The sequence below is a fragment of the Trichoderma ghanense genome (genome assembly GCF_004382785.1).
Source record: "Trichoderma ghanense strain CCMA-1212 chromosome Unknown scaffold_7, whole genome shotgun sequence".
Taxonomy (NCBI): Eukaryota; Fungi; Ascomycota; class Sordariomycetes; order Hypocreales; family Hypocreaceae; genus Trichoderma; species Trichoderma ghanense.
The window spans coordinates 90,058-111,405 of record NW_027395670.1 but is presented as its reverse complement, the minus strand read 5'-3'; the positions used below and the strand labels follow the sequence as shown (position 1 = coordinate 111,405).

Here is a 21,348-nt window from a genome sequence, read left to right as displayed (position 1 = left end):
ACTTGTACGGCTTATGAAGAGTCAATAGCCTATCCATGATGGATCCCGAGCAAGATAACGCGGCCGAACCCCCCTCCAACGGCCCGCATCTGCTCTTCATCAACTCCACCGGCTCAGCCCGCGGCCGGCCCAGGGACGCAAAGACGAAGCGCCAGATCCGGCAGCACGTCATGCGGGACATAGGCAAGGCGCGCCGGAAGCCGCCGCGGAATCCGCAGGTGAAGCTGCGGGTGCGCGAGTCCGTGGCAGCAGAAGCAGCGGCAGAAACAGAAACAGCAAAGTCAGCTGTCGTCTTCGTCTCGGTCATCTAGTTCTTCCAAGTTATCTTCGTCTCAAACACAAAGTGATGAGACTCGACCTCAGCCTCGGACGCAAATGCAGCTACACTCACAGCCTCAACTCAATACATGCGGACCACCCATCCACCCCCTCCCCCCTCTCACTCGCCCCTTTTGGGACCAACATCCTCTCGCCATCCTAGAACAGACCTGGGCAATGGACGCCTTTGCGGCGTATGGACTAGCCCTAGCAGTCGCTTGGAACTCGTCCCTCAGGGGTAAGCATCCTTTTATCATACAACCAGATCAAGAGGTCAAGAAAGCCAAGTAAACGGGCTCTCACATTGACATATCCAAAACACCAAAACAGACTCCTGCAAATCCCGCTTCTGGTTCCCCTTCGCCTTCAAAGCCTCCAACTTCTGCCGCAACTACCTCACCGGCCCCGAAGTCCGCACCGCCATCCACTCCCAGCCCACGGAGAAGAGCATCATCTTTGCCCTGGCCCGCTCTACCGAGATTGTGTCGTGCATCGAAACGAAGTTGCGGAATCCCGACATCAACGTTGCGACGGCAGACAATGTGATCCGGGCCGTCATGGGCTGCATCTGCTACAATGTATGTCTTACACCCCCGTTCCCATACATGCAGCTGCAGACTAATCATCCCTCTTCATATATCCTAGTACATCATTGCGGACCTAGATCAAGCCCGTGTCCATCTCGATGGCCTCAAACTCATGATCTCCATGAGAGGCGGCATCGAAAGTCTCTCCGGAAACCACGAAACCGTCATGATGCTCTTCTGGTACGCCAAAATCCCCCCAACCACATCCCTCCCAAACCCTCTCTAACCTCATATCCCCCAGGATCGACACAATAGCCTCCCTCCTCTTCGACCAAAAGCCCCGCTTCCCACTCCCATCAAAGCTCCTCCCCCCTATCCCCCCCAACCACCACTCCTCCCACGAAATCCTCACCTCTTTACCCTTCCACCTCATCAACCTCTGCCCCAGCCACGAAGCCCACCACCTCGACGGCGTCGTCTCTGCCCTCCGCGACATCGGCAGCCTCACCGAAGTCGTCCAGTCCAAGCTCAGCACCTGGGGCGACGACCTCTGGAAGGAGGAAATCTTCCTCGGCGCCCGCCTCAACCCCATCGCCTACTGCCTCCTCGACGCTCCGCCGCATCCGCACGCGGGCATGGACCTGCCCTGCTGCTTCACAGAGGCTCTTCGTCTGGGGGCGCTGCTCTGGATCCTCGGCGTCAAGCAAAAGGCGCAAGCTTTCCCGGGATCGCCAGCCCTGTATGTCGGCCGTCTGCTGCATCTCCTGCAAAACCAAAGCATCAAGAACCTCGTTTCGACGACACCCTATTTCGTCCCTTTCCAGCTCTGGCTCTTAGTCCTCTGCGCTACCATGTCGGAGCTCTCCTCCGAAAGAACCACCTCTCTAAAGATGGTCGCTGGGATCATGAGCGAGTATGGCTGGGAGTGGGAGCAAGTCATGGCGAACGTAAAGCAACTCCCTTGGATAAGCGGCTTTGCAGACCATGTCCCTCCTCTGTCTGCCGAGGTCGAACTGCTGCGAGGCACGATATGAAGTATGTATAATAAGCGTGTACTTGGAGGGAATCTTCTAATATGGAGTTGTGACAGAACGAAGTAATGAAACATTATGACCCTTTGCTCTTTTCCCACAAACCTTGAACACCAAACAAACACCAGACGCATCGGAGAGGCATGTTATCGAAACAGAACAAACCAAAAGGCTTTGCGACTATGAAGCCTTCCACGTAGCAGAATCCAGCTCATACGTTTCCGCAACCGGCCCAGACTGCCATCCAGCTCCATACGTATTTGGCGTTGCGGGAGAGACCGTGGTAGCCCCTTGCTGATGCCCAGAATACGGCGGATGAGGCGGCTGATACCCTCCCCCGTGCACCGGCGAAACCGGCGGCTTGTACTCGCCGCTCCCCTGGAGTTCCGTCCGCGGAGTGACATACCCAGGCGGCAACTCGCTGACAGGCGTCCCGGTGTGCCCCTGAAGCTCCTGTCTCTCGATGCTGTGAAGCTCGGGCACGACGGCGACATTCGGCCCCATCTTGGCCGTGTTCTCGAGCTCGGGGGGTCCTTCGAGATGGGGTCCGTCTACTGCCGGGAGCTGCTCTCCCTTGTTCTTGTTGCGCTTTCGGCGGACGAAGAATGCCACGGCGGCAACGGCGGCAATGAGGACGACGCCTGCGAGGACACAGGCCGCAATGACGGCCGTCTTGTTGATGGAGTTTGTCTTTGAGCTTGAATCCGAGCCAGAGCCGTTATTCCCACTGCCGTCAGAGGATGATGAACCGTCTGTCCCACCGTTATCGGAGTTGTTTCCTCCATCACTGCTGCCGCCGCTCCCCGTCTCCGAAGGGCTGGCGGAAAACGAAGAGACTCGGTTGGTGGGATGAGGATACGTTTCCGTGGCGGTATCGCTTATGGACAGAACAATCTCCTTCTCGGCCGCGCTGCAGTAGACGGCGAAGACGTCGAGGGCCGAGGTGACGTCTGCAGTGGCCGTGTTGTCGCAGTTCCACTTGACGTTGGAGGTGAGAGTGCTCAAGATCCTGCCGCTCATGCCGGACTTGATGCAGACGCACGAGGCGAGGGCTTGAGGGCCGGTGGCGCAGTAGACAACCGTTTGCTGTACAAGTCAGGGTGTTAGCAGCGAACATGGCGGCTTTCAAGATGATTGTATAGATGGATCAAGCAAACTTGCATCGAGAATAGCAGACGCAACACCGCTCTGGGCGCACGACCGCAACGCCTTGAACTGGGGCAAGGCGGTGATGTGGTATGTCACTGCATGAGGATGTCACAATGTCAGTGCCTGTATAGCTCGTAGAATTCGACATGTCACGGCCATCAAGCCTTGCTCGACGTACTGTCTCCCGGAGGCCCTGGCGGCTGCGTAAACGTCGTCGTTCCGTTGTTCATGGCACAGTATTCGTTGTAAAAGTCCTGGGCAGCGGTGATGTCGCCTCCATTGGAGCACGAGTATCTTGAAGACACCCACCATCCATTAGCATACGGCGTAGAATGATACAAAGACGAGGTTGGACCTACCGAACAGACTTGCTAATCACGTCGCTGACTTGTGAGGGGATTCCACCCTTTCCACAAACACACGGCGCAAAGAGATTGGCGGCTTCGGGGCACCTGGATATATTCTGAGTAGTTGGACGAGTGTCAGTCATCCTCCTTCTCCACCACTCCAGAGGCCGTATGAGAGGTTCAAACGTACATCCCCCATGACGGCTTCTGACAGAGCCGACTGGGCACATTGCGGAAGGTAGTTGATCTGGCTCAAGTCGGTGATGTAGGCCTCGACAACGTTCTTCGTCGGCGTCGAGAATGTAATCGGCAGGTCCTGGTTGCAGTACTTGGCCAGGACGCTCGATGCGCTCTGCTGGTCCTCGGTTGCGGTGCTCCCACAGCTGTTTCTGACGTCTCGCGAGATGGACGACGTGATGCTGTTGAATCGCTCCGTGTTGGAACAGGCGCACGACTGCAGTTCCGTCTCCGAGTCGCCGCATATTGTGCCGTATGTGAGAGTCGCGATGTTGTATGAGATGGCGTCGGAGACACAAGGAGCCTGTGAGTGTGAAGCTTTGCGTTAGCCGTCTCCCGCAAATACTCTACGCTGGTACCTATACAGAAGATCAAGATCAACCTACCAGGAGAGAGTAAATCTCCAGGTCCGTCACGTAGTTGAGATCAGCTTCGACGAGAGCTGCCAGCAACATGACTGGAGCGACTGACAGCCGCGTCCGTATTGATCGGCGCATGGCTGGCTGTGGCTGCACGAGGCGACGATGCTAAGATAAACCAGCAGAGGAAATGGATGGTGGAAGAGAAGAAGACGTTGTTTTCAGCTGCTTTTCGAGAAGCGAGCGATTATCACAAGCTGAATGTCAGCACATGTAGTAGCACAGGAGCACGACAACAGCCACGACAACAACACCAAACGACCGTTGCTTGTGCCAAGCCCAGATATCGCGACACAAAGAAAGATACAAAAGATGATGACGGATGAAAAAGAGAATTTTCTTTCCCCATCACGTTTCGCATTTCTTCCTCGCTTCTGCTTCTGCCTCTGCATCTTCTGCTTCCACTCCTCTTCAACCCATATCAACCCCCATCACGGGGAACCCCTGCCCAGCGCCAACCGACTTAAGAGGCATAGTAGCCCAAACGGCGCCTTGGCAGCGCACCGGCAAAAGGAGCGAGGGCTGAACTTTGCAGCTTCGCCATTTGACAGAGACCCTTGACAGCTGAAATCGACGTGCAGCGCGCCATGGCGCTTTTTCGGGCTACGGCCATGGGCCGGGCAGCGTGAGGCTGAAACGGAGCCCTTTTTCCCCCTCTTCGTTGTGAGGGCATCGCGGCTATGTAGATTAAATTGCAAAGTGACCCCCGCAGCGACTGATGGCTGGCTTGTGGCTTTTCCTTATTGTTGACAGTGAAGGGAAAAGGGAAAGAGAGTGTGTGCCCTAGGGACGGCCTCGTTGTCTAGACCGGCATGTGAGACATGCAGCCAGGGGAGAATGGAAGAAGAAACGAAGGCTTGATGTGATGCAGATGCAGCTCTTAGTACCTGACAAACCCAGATGACAGCCTCTTCACTTACAGTTGCGCTTAAGACATCTGTAGAAGCGTTGAATGTGGAGATGGCTCCAAGGACACAAGAAGCTCAACTCTGCTCAAGTCGCTCTCCTCTGACTCGATCCCAACTCGGCCGTTTCCTTCAAGATGGAAGCCAACTCTCTCACTGAACATTCCCATCCCACCCATTGGGAGACGCGACGTGATGCATTGACACATCCACGAGCACCCGGTGCATCATGCCATTTCAGAACAAGTCGACCAATCGAGCAGGCCCGTGATGGCGACGTGCCCTGGCTCAGTCCGGCAGATAACACGGGATCCTTTGTTGCTGGCTGGCTCGCTTATCAGCTCGCATAATGAGGGATTCACCATGGCAATGACTGCCGGTGTCTGTGATTGGATCTGGAATAGTAAAGTGAATTGGATAAAATAAGAGGTCGAAAGTCAAAGTGCCAAAGCAAACTAGGTTTTATGTGTTCATCACGGGTAGGTCTGCGCGCAACTTTTCAACATCTCCATGGTTCATGGCCGGCTGTCGCTCCAAATGCTCACATGCATAATAACTTCAAATTAAGCTTATTGAACAGACAATTTAGCGTGCATTTTTGTCGGATAACTAATACTGGTTATTCTTGTCATCATTGGTGCTGTGATGTCGGATGAGGTTGACATGAAACTTATATGTAGACTACAGAGTACTTGAGGTGATGCTTTTTTTTTTTTTTTGAGACTGAGTCCCCTTCTACTTTACGACTGAACAACTATACCGCAGAATATTCATTGCGATCCTGGCCAAAGAAGCCGCACGAGAAGCAGTTGCTACATGTAGGCATCTGAAGCGGCTACCCGGTAGATGGAAATTCTGACTTAGATCTGAGCAGAGAAAAGCGACTAGAAGAGAGACACAGAACGACGGATCAGGTATAACCGCTTCAAATTGCTGCAATGTTCACATATTGAAACATCATCAAGGCCGTATCGATGCCCAACGATGACATTGACTACCTTGACCTACAGTCAAGATACACGCAGCCATGTCTATTTAGGTATGCTGAAGATGATACTGCAGACATCTAGGTAATTATATATCACTCATACATGCGTCTTTCCGATCTTATTATTCGACTTTACTTCTCAGGCTCACTTGATGGCCTATGCCATCCCTCCCGCAAGTCACCCGGCGCTTTCCACATGCGACGCTGAGTCCTGGACACAGATCTACAAAAACTTCAGTCATTTCACACATCTTCTGCGTGTGCTTCATTTTTTTCTACACTGGTCTGTCTGATCACTACAAAACACATATCATTGTCCTAGATATGGCTAGTCTATGCATCGAATCAAACTGCTTAACTTTGGTTGAGATGACGATGCCTCAAAGTTGGAAGCAACACAGGAAACCCACAGACCTTCAAACTCAGATAACATTCAAACCAATTGTTCAAGCAATGTGCACACTTATACAGGATATCCTTCAGGCGGCCAAGTCTTAACAAGAGGTGTGGAAAACTATGAGATTCTGAAAGCATACAAGCCGAGTCTTGTCTTGATGCAAGTGATCTTCCATGACCGCGGTCACAAAGATGATGGAAATCATTACATCATCTTTCCATTCAAGAATTGGCAATTCTCTCGACCTCATTGGCCGTCTTGCAGTGAGCGAACTACCAATATCCTACATAGTGTGAGCAAGTATAGCACCAGGAACGGTGAATCCCTCAACGGCAGTATTGCCCGCACAGGACGCCTCGTCCAATCGAGCGCAGTGCAATTCCGTTTACGGAGATGCAGAAACGCCGACTAACTGCGTCGAGTATAAACGAGCGAGCTCCACCTCGGAGGGCAGCCGAGGCTTGCCGTTGACCTATAATTAGGTATCCCAAGATGGAAGAAGAGCGCTTGGATGATTGTCAATAGCTCTTGACCAGTTGCTGTATGAGTGTATAAGGCAACTTGCCGGAAGTATCAGTCAGAGCAGGTGTCAGAGGTGGAAATTCACACGCAGCAGAAGAGTCACAGTTTTGCAGTTTCACACGGCCCCGTCCTATAGAATACCGAGCATCTGCTGGCGTCAAGGAACACAACGGCAAGGCAAGAGAGAAGAAGAAGGAGAAGAAGCAAACGGCAGAGTGGGAAAGCAGAAACCAGCATCCCCGAAAAAAATGTATCTCCGCAGCGACCACGTCGAGACAGACGTCCGCGTCCTGCGGCAGCTGATCCACGAGAACCCATTAGGCCTCTTCACCACGGCCATCTCCTCATCAGCATACCCCTTCCTCCAGTCCAGCCACATCCCCTTCATCCTCGACGTCGACGATGAATCCAGCGAGGCGGAGCTCGGCCGGCTGAGGGCGCACATGGCCCGCGCCAACCCCCAGACCAAGGCCATCGTCGACGACATCAAGCAGCGCCAGGCCGCAGGCGACAGCAACCCAACGACGCTGCAGCAAGACGTCCTCATCATGTTCACCTCCTCCGTCCAGCACTACGTCACGCCCAAGTTCTACACGGCCACCAAGCCGGCGACGGGCAAAGTCGTTCCCACCTGGAACTATGCGGCCGTGCAGGTATATGGCAAGGCGACCTTTTACATCGACGCAAACGCAGAGGAGACGACAGACTTTCTCGACTCGCAGATTGACGCCCTGTCGAGCTTCAACGAGAGGGTCACCATGGGATACACGGGAGAGGGATCGAGGCCCAAGCCGTGGCAGGTGTCTGACGCGCCGGCTGCGTATCTGAACTTGAAGAAGAAGGCCATCGTCGGCTTCGAGGTCAAGATTGAGCGAATGGAGGGCAAGTTTAAGATGGGCCAGGAGATGGGCGACGGGGATGTTGACGGGGTGATGAAAGGGTTCAGTGAGTTGGGGAGTGAAGTTGGGACCAAGATGGCCAACTTGGTGGAGGAGCGAAGGGAGATGGCGAGGCAAAAGAAGGCGAGCAAGGCGAGCGAGTGATGGATCCCATCATGAAGTGAAGTCATAGAGAAGAGACGGCACCACAATAGGACTGCGTGACTACCTAGAGGGCTGCACAAAAGTAATGGCCGTCGTCAATCAACACATGCAGCGTGATGGTGATGGTCAAGATCAAGATGAAAGAGTTGGATGCTCAATGAGAGCAATGCACCCCCGCAACCCCAGACGCTTGCACATGTAACTCTGTACATCCAAGATAAGCAGCCCGATAAAGCAGACCCGCTCTATTTTACAGGGAACTGGCGCAGCTCTTCAGCACTCGGACGAGTTCAGTTCAGTCAATCCCGATTGCTTCAACCACACAACCCAGAGCTTCATTCAACGACCCATTTCGCCCAATTGGCCCTTTAATCCTCCACTACTCGACCTGCGACCGGACTTCACACGAGATACACATCAAACAACCGCAACAGGACCCAGACTGCAACCACGAAGCATGTCCAGCAAGCCAAAGTCAAGATGGGCCAACACCGCGGAAGACGCCGAGTTTGAAGCAAGGCTCAAGAAGGAAAAGGAAGAAAAGCGGCGCAAGAAGGCGCAGAAGCTCCAAGAGGAGGAGAAGAGAAAACAAGCACTCCAAGCAGCCTCTTCAACGACATCACAAACCGCGGAAGCCAACGACCACGACGATACCCAAGACGCTTCATCATCATCATCACGACCCTCCAAACGCCGAAAACTGACCCCCGAGCCCTCCTCCAGCACCGCCAATAACAACACTACCTCCTCCTCCTCCTCCTCCTCCGCGCTACTCCGCTTCGACGTCGGCACCTGGAAGCCCTGCCGCAGCGTCGACCACTACGACAAGCTCAACGACATCGAGGAGGGCACGTACGGCTTCGTCGCGCGCGCAACCGAAATCGCCTCAGGCAGGGTCGTCGCCCTCAAGCGCCTCAAGCTCGAGCCCGGCGACCCCAACGGCCTGCCCGTCACGGGCCTGCGCGAGATCCAGATCCTCAAAAAGTGCCGGCACCGCAACGTCGTGGCCATGCAGGAGGTTGTCGTCGGCAACGACCTCTCCAAACCAGACAAGTAAGAAGAAAAGACACACATGCATACGCACATATTTGAATCCACGACTGACTGTGTCACGAAATCGCCAGCTCCATCTTCCTCGTCCTCGAATTCGTCGAACACGACCTCAAGAGCATCCTCCAAGACATGCCCGAGCCCTTCCTCTCCTCCGAAGTCAAGCGCCTCCTCCTCCAGCTCACGGCGGGCGTGTCCTACCTGCACCAAAACTACATCCTGCACCGCGACCTCAAGACGTCCAACCTCCTCCTCAGCAACCGCGGCCTCCTCAAGATCGCCGACTTCGGCATGGCCCGCCACGTCGGCGACCCCCGCCCAAAGCTCACCCAGCTCGTCGTCACCCTCTGGTACCGCGCCCCCGAGCTCCTCCTCGGCGCCCGCGACTACGACGCCGCCGTCGACATGTGGTCCGTCGGCTGCATCATGGGCGAGCTCATCACCCGCGAGCCCCTCCTCCAGGGCTCCAACGAGGTCGACCAAATCTCCAAAGTCTTTGAGCTCTGCGGCGTCCCCACCGACGAGTCCTGGCCCTCCTTCCGCCGCCTCCCAAACGCCCGCTCCCTCCGCCTCCCCAAGCAGGCGCCCCCGCAGGCCTCGGGCTCCGTCATCCGCGCCCGCTTCCCCAGCCTCACCGCCGCCGGCGCCTCGTTGCTCAACAGCCTGCTGTCCCTCGACCCGGAGAGGCGGCCGTCCGCCGCCGAGATGCTCGACCACGAGTACTTCCGCCAGGACCCCAAGCCCAAGCCCGAGAGCCTCTTCCCCACGTTCCCCAGCAAGGCCGGCCAGGAGCGGCGGCGGCGGCACGAGCCCGACGCCCCCGTGCGCGGCCAGGCCGTGGCCCTGGGCGACGTCGACTTTAGCGGCATCTTTCAGGGGAGGGACAAGGAGGAGAGGGGGGCCGGGTTCAGTCTGCGGATGGTTTGAGTGGGCTGCATTGTTATCCCATGCATTGCCGTTACTTGCTGTATATCAAACCCATCTTGTCATGCCGTCTCTCCTTATCAGAGCATTCACATTCTCGTCTCTTGATTTCGATGCACAGTATAGAGCCAGTTTTGCATACATACTAGAGAATACACACAGCCTTGCACGAGCGAGGCCCCAGACATCCATCCATTCGTCTGCAAACGGCGATTCGCAACTTCACGTGCAACTTAGACCAGTGACAGGCCACTTTCCCATACGAAGCAGTGCAAATGTTTGACATTTAGTCAAGGCCATCAGCCCATTAATGTATACGTCATTAAAACTTGTAAGTGTTTTTCTGTCTTCTTCCTCATCTGAGTGGTCCGTCGTGAAAAGAGTCGTCTGAGTAACCTTCATGCCCCCCCCCCCCCCTCTTCTTTATCCAAGCATGCACGCGCGCAATAAAGCATATTTGACCAAAAACAAAAAAAAAAAAAACAAAAAAAAAACCAGCTCAAAGAACAAAACAAAAAAAAAAAAAAAAAAAAAAAAACGCCTGTAATGAATGTCCGAAAAAAAAAAAAAACTTCCTATGCAAAAAGAGTTCCGCCATGTAACAGGCGCACGAGGCCTGATCAGTTGAGGTCCAGGCCGGAGACAAACCAGGTGAAGCTGAGCACCGTCACCAGTCCCATGGTGATGGCAAAGCCCAGAACCTGGTGGTCAAACTTGGACAGGGCCGCGTTGCAGGCGTCGCACCTCCAGTCGGGGAAGGGAACGTAAGGCTGAGGAGTGTAGAGGCCAAAGGTGAAGCTGCTAAAGGTGCCCAGGTAGCCGGCGTCCGCGACACCGCTAACGGCCGCGTCCGAGTCCTTGATGATGAGGGTGTACATGGCGACTGGGAGAGGCGATTCGACCGAGCTCTCCTGGACGCTGCTGTCCCAGGTGTATGCGGCAGACGTCTTGAACGTCATGTTGGAGGTCAGCGTCCAGGTCTCCGAGGCCGTCGAGCAGCTTATGAGGACGTCAATGGCGGTGGGAGTCCCCAGGACGTTGGTGTAGTTCCACCCCCAGGTGATGTAGTCGCCAATCTTGTACAGGGCGGCGCTCTGGGCAAAGACGCCGGGCGTCTGCATCACGACGCTTCCGGGAGGGGACTCGGCAGGAAACTGCTCGTGATCCGTCGATTTCGATCCCTTCTTAGTGGTCGTCTTCTTGCTATCCTTGTCTGTCGTCTTGCTCGCGCCCTTCTTCGTACTCGACTTGCCGCCGGAGCTGTCACCGGTTTGGGACGCATCCGGAGAGTCGGTCGGGGTCGGTTTGGCAGTGTTTCCCGGCAGCGTGGGCTCTGCAGTGTTTCCCTCTGTCACAGCTGTCAGCACAGGCTCATCCAAAGCGCCAGACGCATCACGACATACCCTTGTCAGCACGAACAACCAGCGCGTCGAGCTCGGGAAGCCAGCCGGGCCAGGCTGATACCAGAGGCGCAGCGGAGGAGAGGCACAGGGCCAGGCGCATCAATGTCGCAGTAGGACGCATTTTGTTGATGATGTATGACTGTTGACTCTAACCAGAAAACAATAACAAAGCACAGACAACACGCAAGATGATGCCGATGTAAACAGTGCTAAGAACCGGGAAGCAAGCCGGGTACTGAAGCCACCCACTTCCGGCTCAACCAAGGATCTTGATAGTAAAAGGCTTTGTGTTTGCTCGCAACAGAAAAAGGGTCGAAGCCGCGGTGGTTGAACAAGACAATGGCAGGCGCCCCTCGGCGGAACAGGTCAAGATGGCCTTGTGGGCTGTACCACAAGCGGGTCGGATCGTTGGCAGATGGACGGGGAGATCAGAGCAGCAGCAGCAGCAGCAGCAGCAGCAGCAGCAGAGGAAAGCGAGTGTCGGAGCCGTCAAGAGGAAAACTTGAAAGAGACGGACGATGGAAGAAAAGCCACGGCAAAAGCGAGGGACGATGAACGAAGCACGAAGGTGAGGGGCGTGGAGATGGAAAACGGAAAAGCTGCTGAGAAGGCCGAAAGAGAAGGGCAAAAAAAGAATCGGCCAGAAAAGGAGACAGACGAGGAGGTGCAGAAATCCCGAGATTTCCTCTCTTCTGCGTCCGTGTACCAGCCTGTACGAAGTGACCCAGGAACAAGTACCTCGTGGTTCCCGGGCCCAGAAGAGGCTACGCACCGCTCTATGGCGTGAAAAGGTCTAGCGCCAAAGGCATTAGACAGGGGTAACGTTGGTGAGCCCATGCCGGATCAGGCGTAGCGTAGGTAAAAATAACACTGGAATCTGGCCCGTGGCCGGAGCGAGCAGGGGAGGGAAGCGGCTGGGAATACTTGCGAGCTGTATGGGGACGCCGGGCAAGCTGCGTGTATCGTCCGATCCGTTGAGAGCCTGCATATGGGACGACTGGGGTACTTGGAGGTACTTGCTTGTTTACGTACATACTATTCAGTTGTACCCGTGCATCACGAAGAGAGAGAGACGGAAAGACAGAGAGAGACACTGATGGAAGCCAATGGCGAGGCTGTGATGGAGAGATGACCAGATGAACGGCGACGACATCTCCATGAATGCTAGCCAACAACAGTTACTTGCTGGTGGTGAGAACACACCACGCAAGCAAGAATAAAAATAATACTCTGCATCACCCGGAGCATTTTGATTCGATGCTGCCGCCGAATGATTTTTAAGCGTCCTTCGTGTCAGGGCCGGTGCTTCGTATTTCTGCTCCCCGCCGACTGATGGCGGTGCATGCCACGCCCGTATCCGAGCTGGTGGCCCAAGTCGACGCCGTTAGCGCCCCGTGCGGCCGTTTGCGTGGATGGTCGTAACAGAGGGTACAGACGCCATCAGCAAGCCATACCCGCACTCTTATACGAGGAGCGCTTCAGGTGGCACCCGTGCCGATGCAGTTGGATCGATGCCAGGGCGTGTCCTTGAGCGGGTGCCAGTCTCACGCAAGCAAGATGCCGGCGATGCTGTGCCAGGCTGTTGAGCCCGTGTGTGCGACTGGAGTTGTCCAGTCCTGTGCTTTATATAGACCCTGGGCATCACGACAACTCACACAGGTGCCGCTGTCTGCAAGTCACCATCCGCAACTCCAACGCCATGCTTTTGTCCTATCCGTACGGTAAGAGTGGCTGCATTGCCATCGCGAAAATAGCCCAAAATCATCATTGAGCCGCGTCCCAACCCGTGTCAGATCTTTACTTTTGGACATCTAATAGTAGCGCTGCTCAATGAGCCTCCTCTTGTTGTTCAATTTGCGACGCTGGAATTCGGTTCCTCTCCCTTGCATTGCATGACGGCGGCAGCACGGCAAACCATCCAAGTCCCGGTCGGCAGCTTCAAATAGAATACAACAGTATGAAGCCCTGGTTTTCTCTCTTTATCTTTCTCTCTCTCTCTCTCTCTCTCTCTCTCCTCTTTCCTCAAACAAAATGTAGGTATCTTCTTCTGGCTTGCATTACCTGTTTGGTCAGTTCTCGTCGCCCTGTGGTGATGCTTTACATGTCGGGTGTTTTGAGCCTTTGACGCTTTGCCGGTCGTTCACCTCGACTTGAGTGAGAGCCTTGCCCCTCTGTTCACTGCGCAAATGTGTTACCTAGCAGCACTCCAGCTACCTTGCGAGAGAATCGCTGCCACGAAATAACAGGCGACAGCCTATTCATATCGCCATTTTCCCTTTCACATCATCCGCCAACTGAGATTCATGTTAACAATGAGACAATCCCAAAGCCAAGAGTAATGGAGCATCATTTTAACCCTCCCTTCCACTCCATTCCGTCCTACATGTTGATCCGGGGCAGCATGACGAGAGAAGAGCTTTATCTTATCGTCGCCTCTAACCAACCCAGGCATAGTCGCACCCTCTACCCAAAAATTACAGGCAGCTCCAGCTGTCAGTTTGCGAGCTTCAGCACCTACAGCAGCTGTTGTTAGCACCGCCTAGTATGGCGCATACTGAGCCTAACAATGACGGCGCACTCGGGAGAAAAAATTGGCTCCGGCTGTATCTCGAGTCAACGACTAGAACATTCAAGACGGCTTCTCATACCTACTGCTCACTGTTGCTGCATATCCCGTCATTTTATCATACTATAACTCATCTCTTCCAGCTGTCAATTAAAGCAATAGAGTAAAACCAGGTCCAAGAGACCCTGGCTGACGCCGCAATGCGACCCGTCGTTGCCGCTTCGGCATCCATCCCCAAAGCCGCACATCTGGCGAGACGACGGCTGGCGACGTCTATCCTGCAAACACCATCACACTCCTCACATGCAGTCAGACTGCCAAGGACAGTCTCGAGATGCTTCTCTTCAACTCAACCTCGTCGTGTCGAAGAGAGAAAATGGTCCACTCCGCTAGCCAAGCAGCTCTATGAAGCCATCTCCGTAAGCACCAGCACCAAAAACCTCAACCACTCTTATACTGCCCCAGCCTTGAAGCCTCAAAGTCGCAATCAACTTCTAACTCTGCTCTAGACTACCGGCTCCGTCCCCCTGGCCAGCTACATGCGCATGTGCCTGACCGGCGACCTGGGAGGCTACTACACCGGCGCCGTCGGCCAGGGCCGTGACCAGTTCGGCACCAAGGGTGACTTTGTCACTTCGCCCGAAATCTCCCAAATCTTTGGTGAGCTGCTCGGCATCTGGTTCATCGCAGAATGGATCAGCCAGGGCAGGCCCAGTAAGGGCGTCCAGCTGATCGAGGTTGGCCCCGGTCGAGGAACGCTCATGGACGACATGCTTCGGGTACGCCTTCACCTTCGCCTGACTTGACTGTACTCCCTTATACTCACCACCGGCCTTGTAGACTATCCAGCGCTTTCCGGCCATGGCCAACAGCATTGAAAACGTCTTCATGGTCGAGGCCAGCCGTGAGCTGCGCGAGACGCAAAAGAACCTCTTGTGCGGCCCCGATGCGCCCTCCACCGAGTCCAATGCCGGATGCCACAGCCCCAGCAAGTACGGCTCTATCCCAATTGTCTGGACCGAGACCATCAAGTCCATCCCCATAGGTGAGCGCAACTGGCCTCCTCCTCTTCTCGTCGTTGGATCAGCTACATGAACAACAAGGCTCACCCATTGCATCCTCTTTCATCACGCGGTACAGAGTCCGACAAGACCCCCTTCATCGTAGCCCACGAATTCTTCGACGCCCTCCCCATCCACACCTTCCAATCCGCCCCTGCAACTCCCAAACCCTCTCCCTCCCCCCAATCTGACAACCCATCCCAAACCCCCGAGTCCTCATCACCCCCCATGGAATGGCGCGAAATGATGGTCTCCGTCGCCCCCCCAAGCCCATCATCCCACGCACCCCCCTCCCAACACAACGACGAACCTCCCCCCGAATTCCAGCTCGTCCTCTCCTCCTCCACCACCCGCCACTCGCGCTACCTCCCCGAGTCCTCCCCCCGCTACCGCCGCCTCAGGGACACCCCCGGCGCCCTCATCGAGATCTGCCCCGACGCCTCCCTCTACGCCGCCGACTTCGCCGCCCGCATCGGCGGCTCCCCCGCCCACCCCAAGGCCAAACCCGCAGGCGCCGCCCTCGTCCTCGACTACGGCACATCCGACACCGTCCCCGTCAACTCCCTCCGCGGCATCCGCCAGCACCGCCTCGTCAGCCCCTTTTCCGCCCCGGGGCTCGTCGACCTCAGCGCCGACGTCGACTTCCACGCCATCGCCGAGGCGGCCACCCTCGCCAGCGACGGCGTCGAGGTCCACGGCCCCGTCTCCCAGGCCGATTTCCTCGAGCTCATGGGCATTCGCGAGCGCGCAGAGGCATTGGCCAAGGCTCCCGGCGTTACGCCCGCAAAGGCTAGTGATGTCGAAAAGGCGTGGAAGCGTCTCGTGGATCGTGGGCCCAATGGCATGGGCAAGGTGTACAAGGTACTTGCTATATTGCCCGAGAATGATGGCCGTCGACGACCAGTTGGATTTGGCGGCGATGTGACGGAAGCTTGACGAGGGTTTGATGCGGATCCGAGAGCGACAGCTTGTTATGAAAAGAACAACAGAGCCAATGCATCATCATGTATTATCAGATTAGATTGTATGGAAACTTGATACCGCCTACTGTCTCTGTCGATACTGTTGCTAAAGAATCACTTCCTCCCATATGCCTAGATTCTTGATGCCCCCTTTCTGGCGAGAAACACCCAGTGTTAATTTGTCGACCGGTATAAATGCATCAGCAAAGTTCACTACAACTTCAACGTCTCATGTTTCTCAAGGATTTCCATATTCCTCAAGGATTCTTCTATTTTACACAAAAAGAAACAGCGCATTAAGCGTTACTGAAAAAAAAAAAAAAAAAAAAAAAAAAAAAAAAAAAAAAAAAAAAAGAAAAAAAAAAGAAGAAGAAGAAGACGAAGAAGAAGAAACCGGTTCAAAACGCCGAGCGGCCTATTCCGTTCCATTCTACAGCCAAGCGTTTCCATCACACAACTCATCGCCTCCAGTCCATTACCGCTTCTTGTTTACAAGCTTGGCATCCTCGTCATTGCTGTCCGCCTCGCTCTCAGCCTCGCTGTCTGACGCCTTGTCACCGTCTTCGCCAACCGCAAAGATCGTCTCTCCATCCAGAGACTCCCGCGGGGCACCACGAGCGGTTGCTTGTGACTGCGCGCCCCTGGGAGCAGGCCTGCTAGAGCCCGCTTGTGCCAGCCCTGCGCCGGTCAAGCCACTCTCCTGCCCAAGATTGGCAGCGGGCTTATTATTACCAATCTGCGCCTCTTCGTCATCCGAGTCGTCGGGCATGCCAATGTCTCCAATCTCAAAGTTGCCGTCGTCATCCTGCGCAATCTCGTCGCTCATGGCGAAGCGGCGGTTGTTGGCCGTTGGGCGCCAGATGTAGGCGACCCAGGCAACGTCTGCAAAATAGACAATGTTGAGCCAGCCGTCCAGGATGAACCACCTGGTCTTCCAGTGGAAGGGGACGAAGTCGGGATCGTTGACCGACGCAAAGGTGATGCTGTTGAAGAAGAAGAAGGCAAAGATGACCAAGACGCTGATGAGGATGGCCCACCACAGCTTCTTGTACATGCCCTCTTTGACGTGCTGCTTTCGTTCACGCAGATCCTTGAGTGTGAAGCTGAGCGAGTTAAGCGTCCAGACATAAAAGGCCGTCAGGGTTCCGGCGAGCGGAAGGACAATCAGAAGAACAAACGGTCCTGTTGGTCTCTTCTTAGTACATCAAGGACAATGAGTCGAGACACGGATACTCTCAACTTACCAGCACTTTCTGGTGAGACCAGCAAGCTCGTAACTGCATAGACAATACCAAACACAAAGTGCGCAGCAGCAAGCCATCTGACGTAGATCATTGTGCGGCCAAGGGTGGGCTTGACAACGCCGTAGCCCATGCAGACGATGAGGAGCAGGAAGAAGGAAAAGGAGTTTCGAGCCGCGTTGAGAATCGCAACGACGATGAGGTAGACCTTACTCCCGACATTGGCCGTTCCGTGGTGATTCTGGTAATCTGCGCAACTGTTAGTATAGGGGCTTGCCGCGCTTCTGCTCTAGATTTTCGCATACCGTAGAAACCCCATGTCAGGAGCATTTCAACAGCCAAGAAGATGAGAATAGCTGTTATGTAATTTTGCACCGCAACTGTAGCAGAATCAGTTAGTGTGAAGTCCCAAAGTTCAGGCATAGTTCATGGACTCACGGATGTCGTGTCGATGTTGATAGTAAAGAAAGGCCCAAAACACGGTCACCAAGGCGTATAAAATGGACATTCCGCCATAGAAGGGAAGCTTTGGGATCTGGGTTGCCGGCAGCTCTCCATAGGCGTTTCGGAACTCGACGACGGCGTTGTACTTTTCAATGTTGAAGCCCTCGGTGATGACGCAGTAGTAGCCAGTCTTCTTGATGGGGTAGTTGATCGGAGTCGGGTTGTTCAGATGGACCGCCTTGCTCAGGATCAACGTGTGGGACTTTTCAGTCGCATTCGGGGCCAGGACGAATTCGCCCTTGTTTGTCGCGTTGCAGATGCCTTGCTTGACCATGCCATCGTCGCAGAGCGCAAGTCGCTAAGCATTCGTTAGCAATTGAGGACAGAACAGGTGATGACTGTTGTAGTTGCCGATCTGATCGGGCCGTGGGACAGAGGCAGTCTTACCGTGGCTTGGATATCTGGATCTGGGATGCCGATAAACTCGCTGTCTCTCCACTCGAATATCACCAGACTCGCAATGGGGTCGTCGCCCTGAGCGGCAGTATCGTTCAGAAACTTGACGAGGATAAACGGGTCAACCGGGCCGCCCCAAGACGTGCGGCTGTACATTCCTATGCTACCTGTCAGTCTCAGAGCGAGGACCATGAGAACATGAGGCAAGCGAACCTGTGCAGTACTGGCGAGAGTCTTCTTTTTCGTTCTGTAGGGCAAAGACATGATCAGCTAATGCCGTCCCTCCAGCTCTTCCAAAGACGTCCGGCTTTTGGCGCGCCTACCATGGGAACTTCGAGTGCCTGGGCGCCATAGAGGGACATGCACAGGGCGAGAAGCCCGAGAAGAGCCCTCATGTTGGCGAGGAATCGAGGCAAGCGCACGAGGTATCGGGGGGTCGGTGGCTGTGGGCAACGAGGCCGGGGATCCAAGGGAGCAGAAGCTGCTTGACGATGGCGGGGGATCGGATCGAAGCGGATCAGCGGCTGCCGTTGGTTTGTCGGGCTGGTCGAATCCTCATTCGGCGATTGAAATGCGCGACACCAGAGCAGAGCCAGAGCAGGGCAGGGTAGAGCGAGGCGCGCAACTTGGAGGGCAGATCCTGCTGCTGGTCGGAGGATTTGCAGTCGTCGGCTTTGAGGCAGCGGGAGACGCCGATGTCTGATTCCCAGTCGCAGAGATGACGAAAGGGCAAAAGTATAGAGCGTTAAGACGACAAAAGCCCGTCTGTGTCGAGTAGCCAGGCAAAAGGAGCACAAGGCTGAATGAAGTGGCAGAAGAGAAGAGAAGCAGCTGGTGGTGACAACACAAAGGTCCAACTCGGTGCAAGGCTCAGCGGCAACGGACGGGATACGGGCGCTGGACCTGTCGAGGTGGCAGCTTCCGGCACTGGCGCGCACGGAGTACCTGGAGCTGCAAGCGATCCGGTGGTACGTAAGGCCAATTACGTTGCCCGCTAAAGTAGCTTTTGGCAGGGGTGCGTCTCGGTGTCTCGGTGGGTGGCGGCGAGTACCAGGCGGGTACCGACCGTGGCGGCAGCAGCTGATAAGCGATAAGGAATTGGCGATTGCTGGACCATCGTCATTTCTGCAGCAAGATTCATCCCATACTTTCTCTACAAGACCATGACCCGATAGATACCCCCTTTGCATATACAGCTGCCTCTTTACTGCGGACACATTGTAATTCAGATTTCTATCCATCCTTCTTCTCTCTTCCTTCCTTCTACTGTACAACTCCGTTCTCCTCCAGAAACAATGGGAAAAGGAACCGACAAGCTCTACGTGAGTCCAACCAACCTCCCGTCCTTCCCACGCGATGCGCTCCAGCATGCTAACCCTCACAGATCACCCACTCCGAATGGTCCTCATCAGACGCCTACTCCGCCAGCGTCGGCGCCGGAGCCTCGCGCGCCGCAAAGTCCGAGATCCCCTTCCGCCGCCTCCCCTTCAACTTCTGCGCCGCCAGCCTCCAGCCCTTCAAGAACCCCGTCTGCACCCCCGACGGCACCGTCTTCGACGTCGAGGTCATTGACGCCTGGCTCGACAAGCACCCGGGCCAGAACCCCGTCAACGCCGAACCCCTGCACAAGAAGGACCTGATCCGCCTCAACTTTGCGCGCAACGCCGACGCCAACTCACTGGGCGTCGGCATGAGCGACGGTAAAGGCGACCTCATCGACCCCGTCACGTACAAGGTCTTCACCGACAATACGCACATCGTCGCCATCCGGCACGGCAGCTACGCCAACGTCTTCGCCTGGGACACGGTCGAGCGCATGAACATCAAGGCCAAGATGTGGCAGGACCTCGTCGACGACCAGCCCTTTACGCGCGCCGACATCATCACCATCCAGGACCCCCAGAACATGGCGAGTCGGAGCCTCGACACGTTCAAGTACCTGCAAGAGGGCGGGCAGGCGCAGCTCACAAAGGAGCAGCAGGAGGAGCGCAAGGCGGGCAACATCAACGCCGGCGCGCTGGGCAGCATGGGCGACAAGGTGCTCAGGGCAAAGGCCGCGGTGGAAAGGGCGCGCAAGGCGAGAGAGGCCGGTGGCGACGTCAACAAGAGCTCGGGGGCGCTCGACAAGTCCAAGCAGCCCACCTCGACCGCGGTCCGACAGAACCCGATACAGGACAGGAAGCTCGCCGCCAACGCCGCGGCGTACACCACCGGCAAGGCCGCCGCCAGCTTCACCAGCACGGGCCTGACGCCCGAGACGAGCGGCGAAAGGGCCCTCCTGACGGACGAAGAGTTCATGCTCAAGCCGCGGCGCGTCAAGGCCAAGGGCTACGCCAGGATAGAGACCAACCTGGGCAACCTGACGATTGAGCTGCACACCGAGACGGCCCCCAAGGCGGTCTGGAACTTCATCCGGCTCGCGCAGACGGGCTACTACAAGGGCGTGGCCTTTCACCGCAACATTCCCAACTTTATGATCCAGGGCGGCGATCCCACGGGCACCGGCAAGGGGGGCACGAGCATCTGGGGCAAGAACTTCAACGACGAGTTTGACGGGCCGTTGACGCATGATGCTCGTGGCGTAGGTACGTTATCCTCTCCCCCTTCGTTTCCCATATCTCCGAGTACCCCCAAATGCTAAGCAATCATCCGCAGTGTCCATGGCCAACAAGGGCAAAAACACAAACTCGTCCCAGTTCTTCATCACCTACAAACCCACCCCGCACCTCGACCGCAAGCACACAATCTTCGGCCGCGTCGCCTCGGGCCTCGACGTCCTCTCCAAGATGGAGGCCGTCCCCACCGACGGCTCCAACCGGCCGCTCAACAAAATCGTCATCCACGACGTCGTCGTCTTCGTCGACCCGTTCGCCGAGTTCCAGGCCCAGAAGCAGGAGCAGGAGCGCCTCGATCGGCGGCGCGAGGAGATTCAGATGCAGGGCGGCACAGAGGACGACAAGACGACGTGGACGGGCAAGAGGCTGCGCGGGGACGACGACGACGGTACGTTTGGTAGGGAGGAGGCCAAGAGGAGCGTGGGCAAGTATCTCGATGCGAGCGCGTTGGAGCTTCAGGGGGCAAATGGTGATGGCAAAGGGGGCAGAGGAGATGATGCGGAGGAGGTGGACACGTGGGAGACGCAGCCGCGCAAGAAGATGAAGGCGGGCGGGTTTGGAAACTTTGACAGCTGGTGAAATGCAAAAGCTAAGGGATGAATTTTTGGACTGCTATAGCGACAGCGGAATGGTTGGTCTACATGGGTTACATTATAAATGAAGATAATGTACTACAGTTTCTTTTTTAGCTATCCAAAGGAAGGCTGCTGACATGGGGAGCAAAAGGAAATCATGGCTCAATA

At 55.6% G+C, this 21,348-nt stretch overlaps 8 protein-coding genes across 8 annotated transcripts; 5 read left to right on the top strand and 3 right to left on the bottom strand.

Annotated features, from left to right (window-relative positions):
- Positions 1–28: 28 nt before the first annotated feature.
- On the top strand, positions 29–1,879 carry CCMA1212_006171 (uncharacterized protein; the record flags this gene model as incomplete). Its single annotated transcript, XM_073703407.1, is given in 5 exon segments — positions 29–302; positions 322–556; positions 649–896; positions 964–1,045; positions 1,161–1,879. 5 exon segments carry the CDS (start codon positions 36–38, stop codon positions 1,877–1,879), a joined length of 1,551 nt encoding a protein of 516 aa, XP_073558085.1. The 5' UTR covers positions 29–35.
- A 177-nt stretch (positions 1,880–2,056) lies between these two features.
- Positions 2,057–4,106, bottom strand: CCMA1212_006170 (uncharacterized protein; the record flags this gene model as incomplete). Its single annotated transcript, XM_073703406.1, has 6 exons — positions 2,057–2,962; positions 3,059–3,120; positions 3,204–3,319; positions 3,385–3,488; positions 3,563–3,913; positions 3,996–4,106. 6 exons carry the CDS (start codon positions 4,104–4,106, stop codon positions 2,057–2,059), a joined length of 1,650 nt encoding a protein of 549 aa, XP_073558084.1.
- Positions 4,107–7,088: 2,982 nt separating this feature from the next.
- On the top strand, positions 7,089–9,860 carry CCMA1212_006169 (Serine/threonine-protein kinase ppk23; the record flags this gene model as incomplete). The annotated part of the gene is made up of 3 exons (XM_073703405.1): positions 7,089–7,769; positions 8,101–8,936; positions 9,008–9,860. The coding sequence occupies 3 exons, from the start codon at positions 7,089–7,091 to the stop codon at positions 9,858–9,860; spliced, it is 2,370 nt and encodes a 789-aa protein (XP_073557839.1).
- A 617-nt stretch (positions 9,861–10,477) lies between these two features.
- On the bottom strand, positions 10,478–11,381 carry CCMA1212_006168 (uncharacterized protein; the record flags this gene model as incomplete). The annotated part of the gene is made up of 2 exons (XM_073703404.1): positions 10,478–11,214; positions 11,261–11,381. The coding sequence occupies 2 exons, from the start codon at positions 11,379–11,381 to the stop codon at positions 10,478–10,480; spliced, it is 858 nt and encodes a 285-aa protein (XP_073557840.1).
- A 294-nt stretch (positions 11,382–11,675) lies between these two features.
- On the top strand, positions 11,676–12,047 carry CCMA1212_006167 (uncharacterized protein; the record flags this gene model as incomplete). The annotated part of the gene is made up of 1 exon (XM_073703403.1): positions 11,676–12,047. The coding sequence occupies one exon, from the start codon at positions 11,676–11,678 to the stop codon at positions 12,045–12,047; it is 372 nt and encodes a 123-aa protein (XP_073557846.1).
- A 1,979-nt stretch (positions 12,048–14,026) lies between these two features.
- Positions 14,027–15,823, top strand: CCMA1212_006166 (NADH dehydrogenase [ubiquinone] complex I, assembly factor 7; the record flags this gene model as incomplete). The annotated part of the gene is made up of 4 exons (XM_073703402.1): positions 14,027–14,245; positions 14,336–14,605; positions 14,667–14,871; positions 14,967–15,823. The coding sequence occupies 4 exons, from the start codon at positions 14,027–14,029 to the stop codon at positions 15,821–15,823; spliced, it is 1,551 nt and encodes a 516-aa protein (XP_073557847.1).
- A 501-nt stretch (positions 15,824–16,324) lies between these two features.
- CCMA1212_006165 (Membrane protein PTM1) lies at positions 16,325–18,385 on the bottom strand (the record flags this gene model as incomplete). Its single annotated transcript, XM_073703401.1, has 7 exons — positions 16,325–17,031; positions 17,094–17,339; positions 17,396–17,470; positions 17,529–17,892; positions 17,982–18,148; positions 18,204–18,237; positions 18,314–18,385. The coding sequence occupies 7 exons, from the start codon at positions 18,383–18,385 to the stop codon at positions 16,325–16,327; spliced, it is 1,665 nt and encodes a 554-aa protein (XP_073557844.1).
- A 900-nt stretch (positions 18,386–19,285) lies between these two features.
- On the top strand, positions 19,286–21,184 carry CCMA1212_006164 (Peptidyl-prolyl cis-trans isomerase-like 2; the record flags this gene model as incomplete). Its single annotated transcript, XM_073703400.1, has 3 exons — positions 19,286–19,312; positions 19,375–20,575; positions 20,646–21,184. 3 exons carry the CDS (start codon positions 19,286–19,288, stop codon positions 21,182–21,184), a joined length of 1,767 nt encoding a protein of 588 aa, XP_073557845.1.
- Between the last annotated feature and the right edge of the window lie 164 nt (positions 21,185–21,348).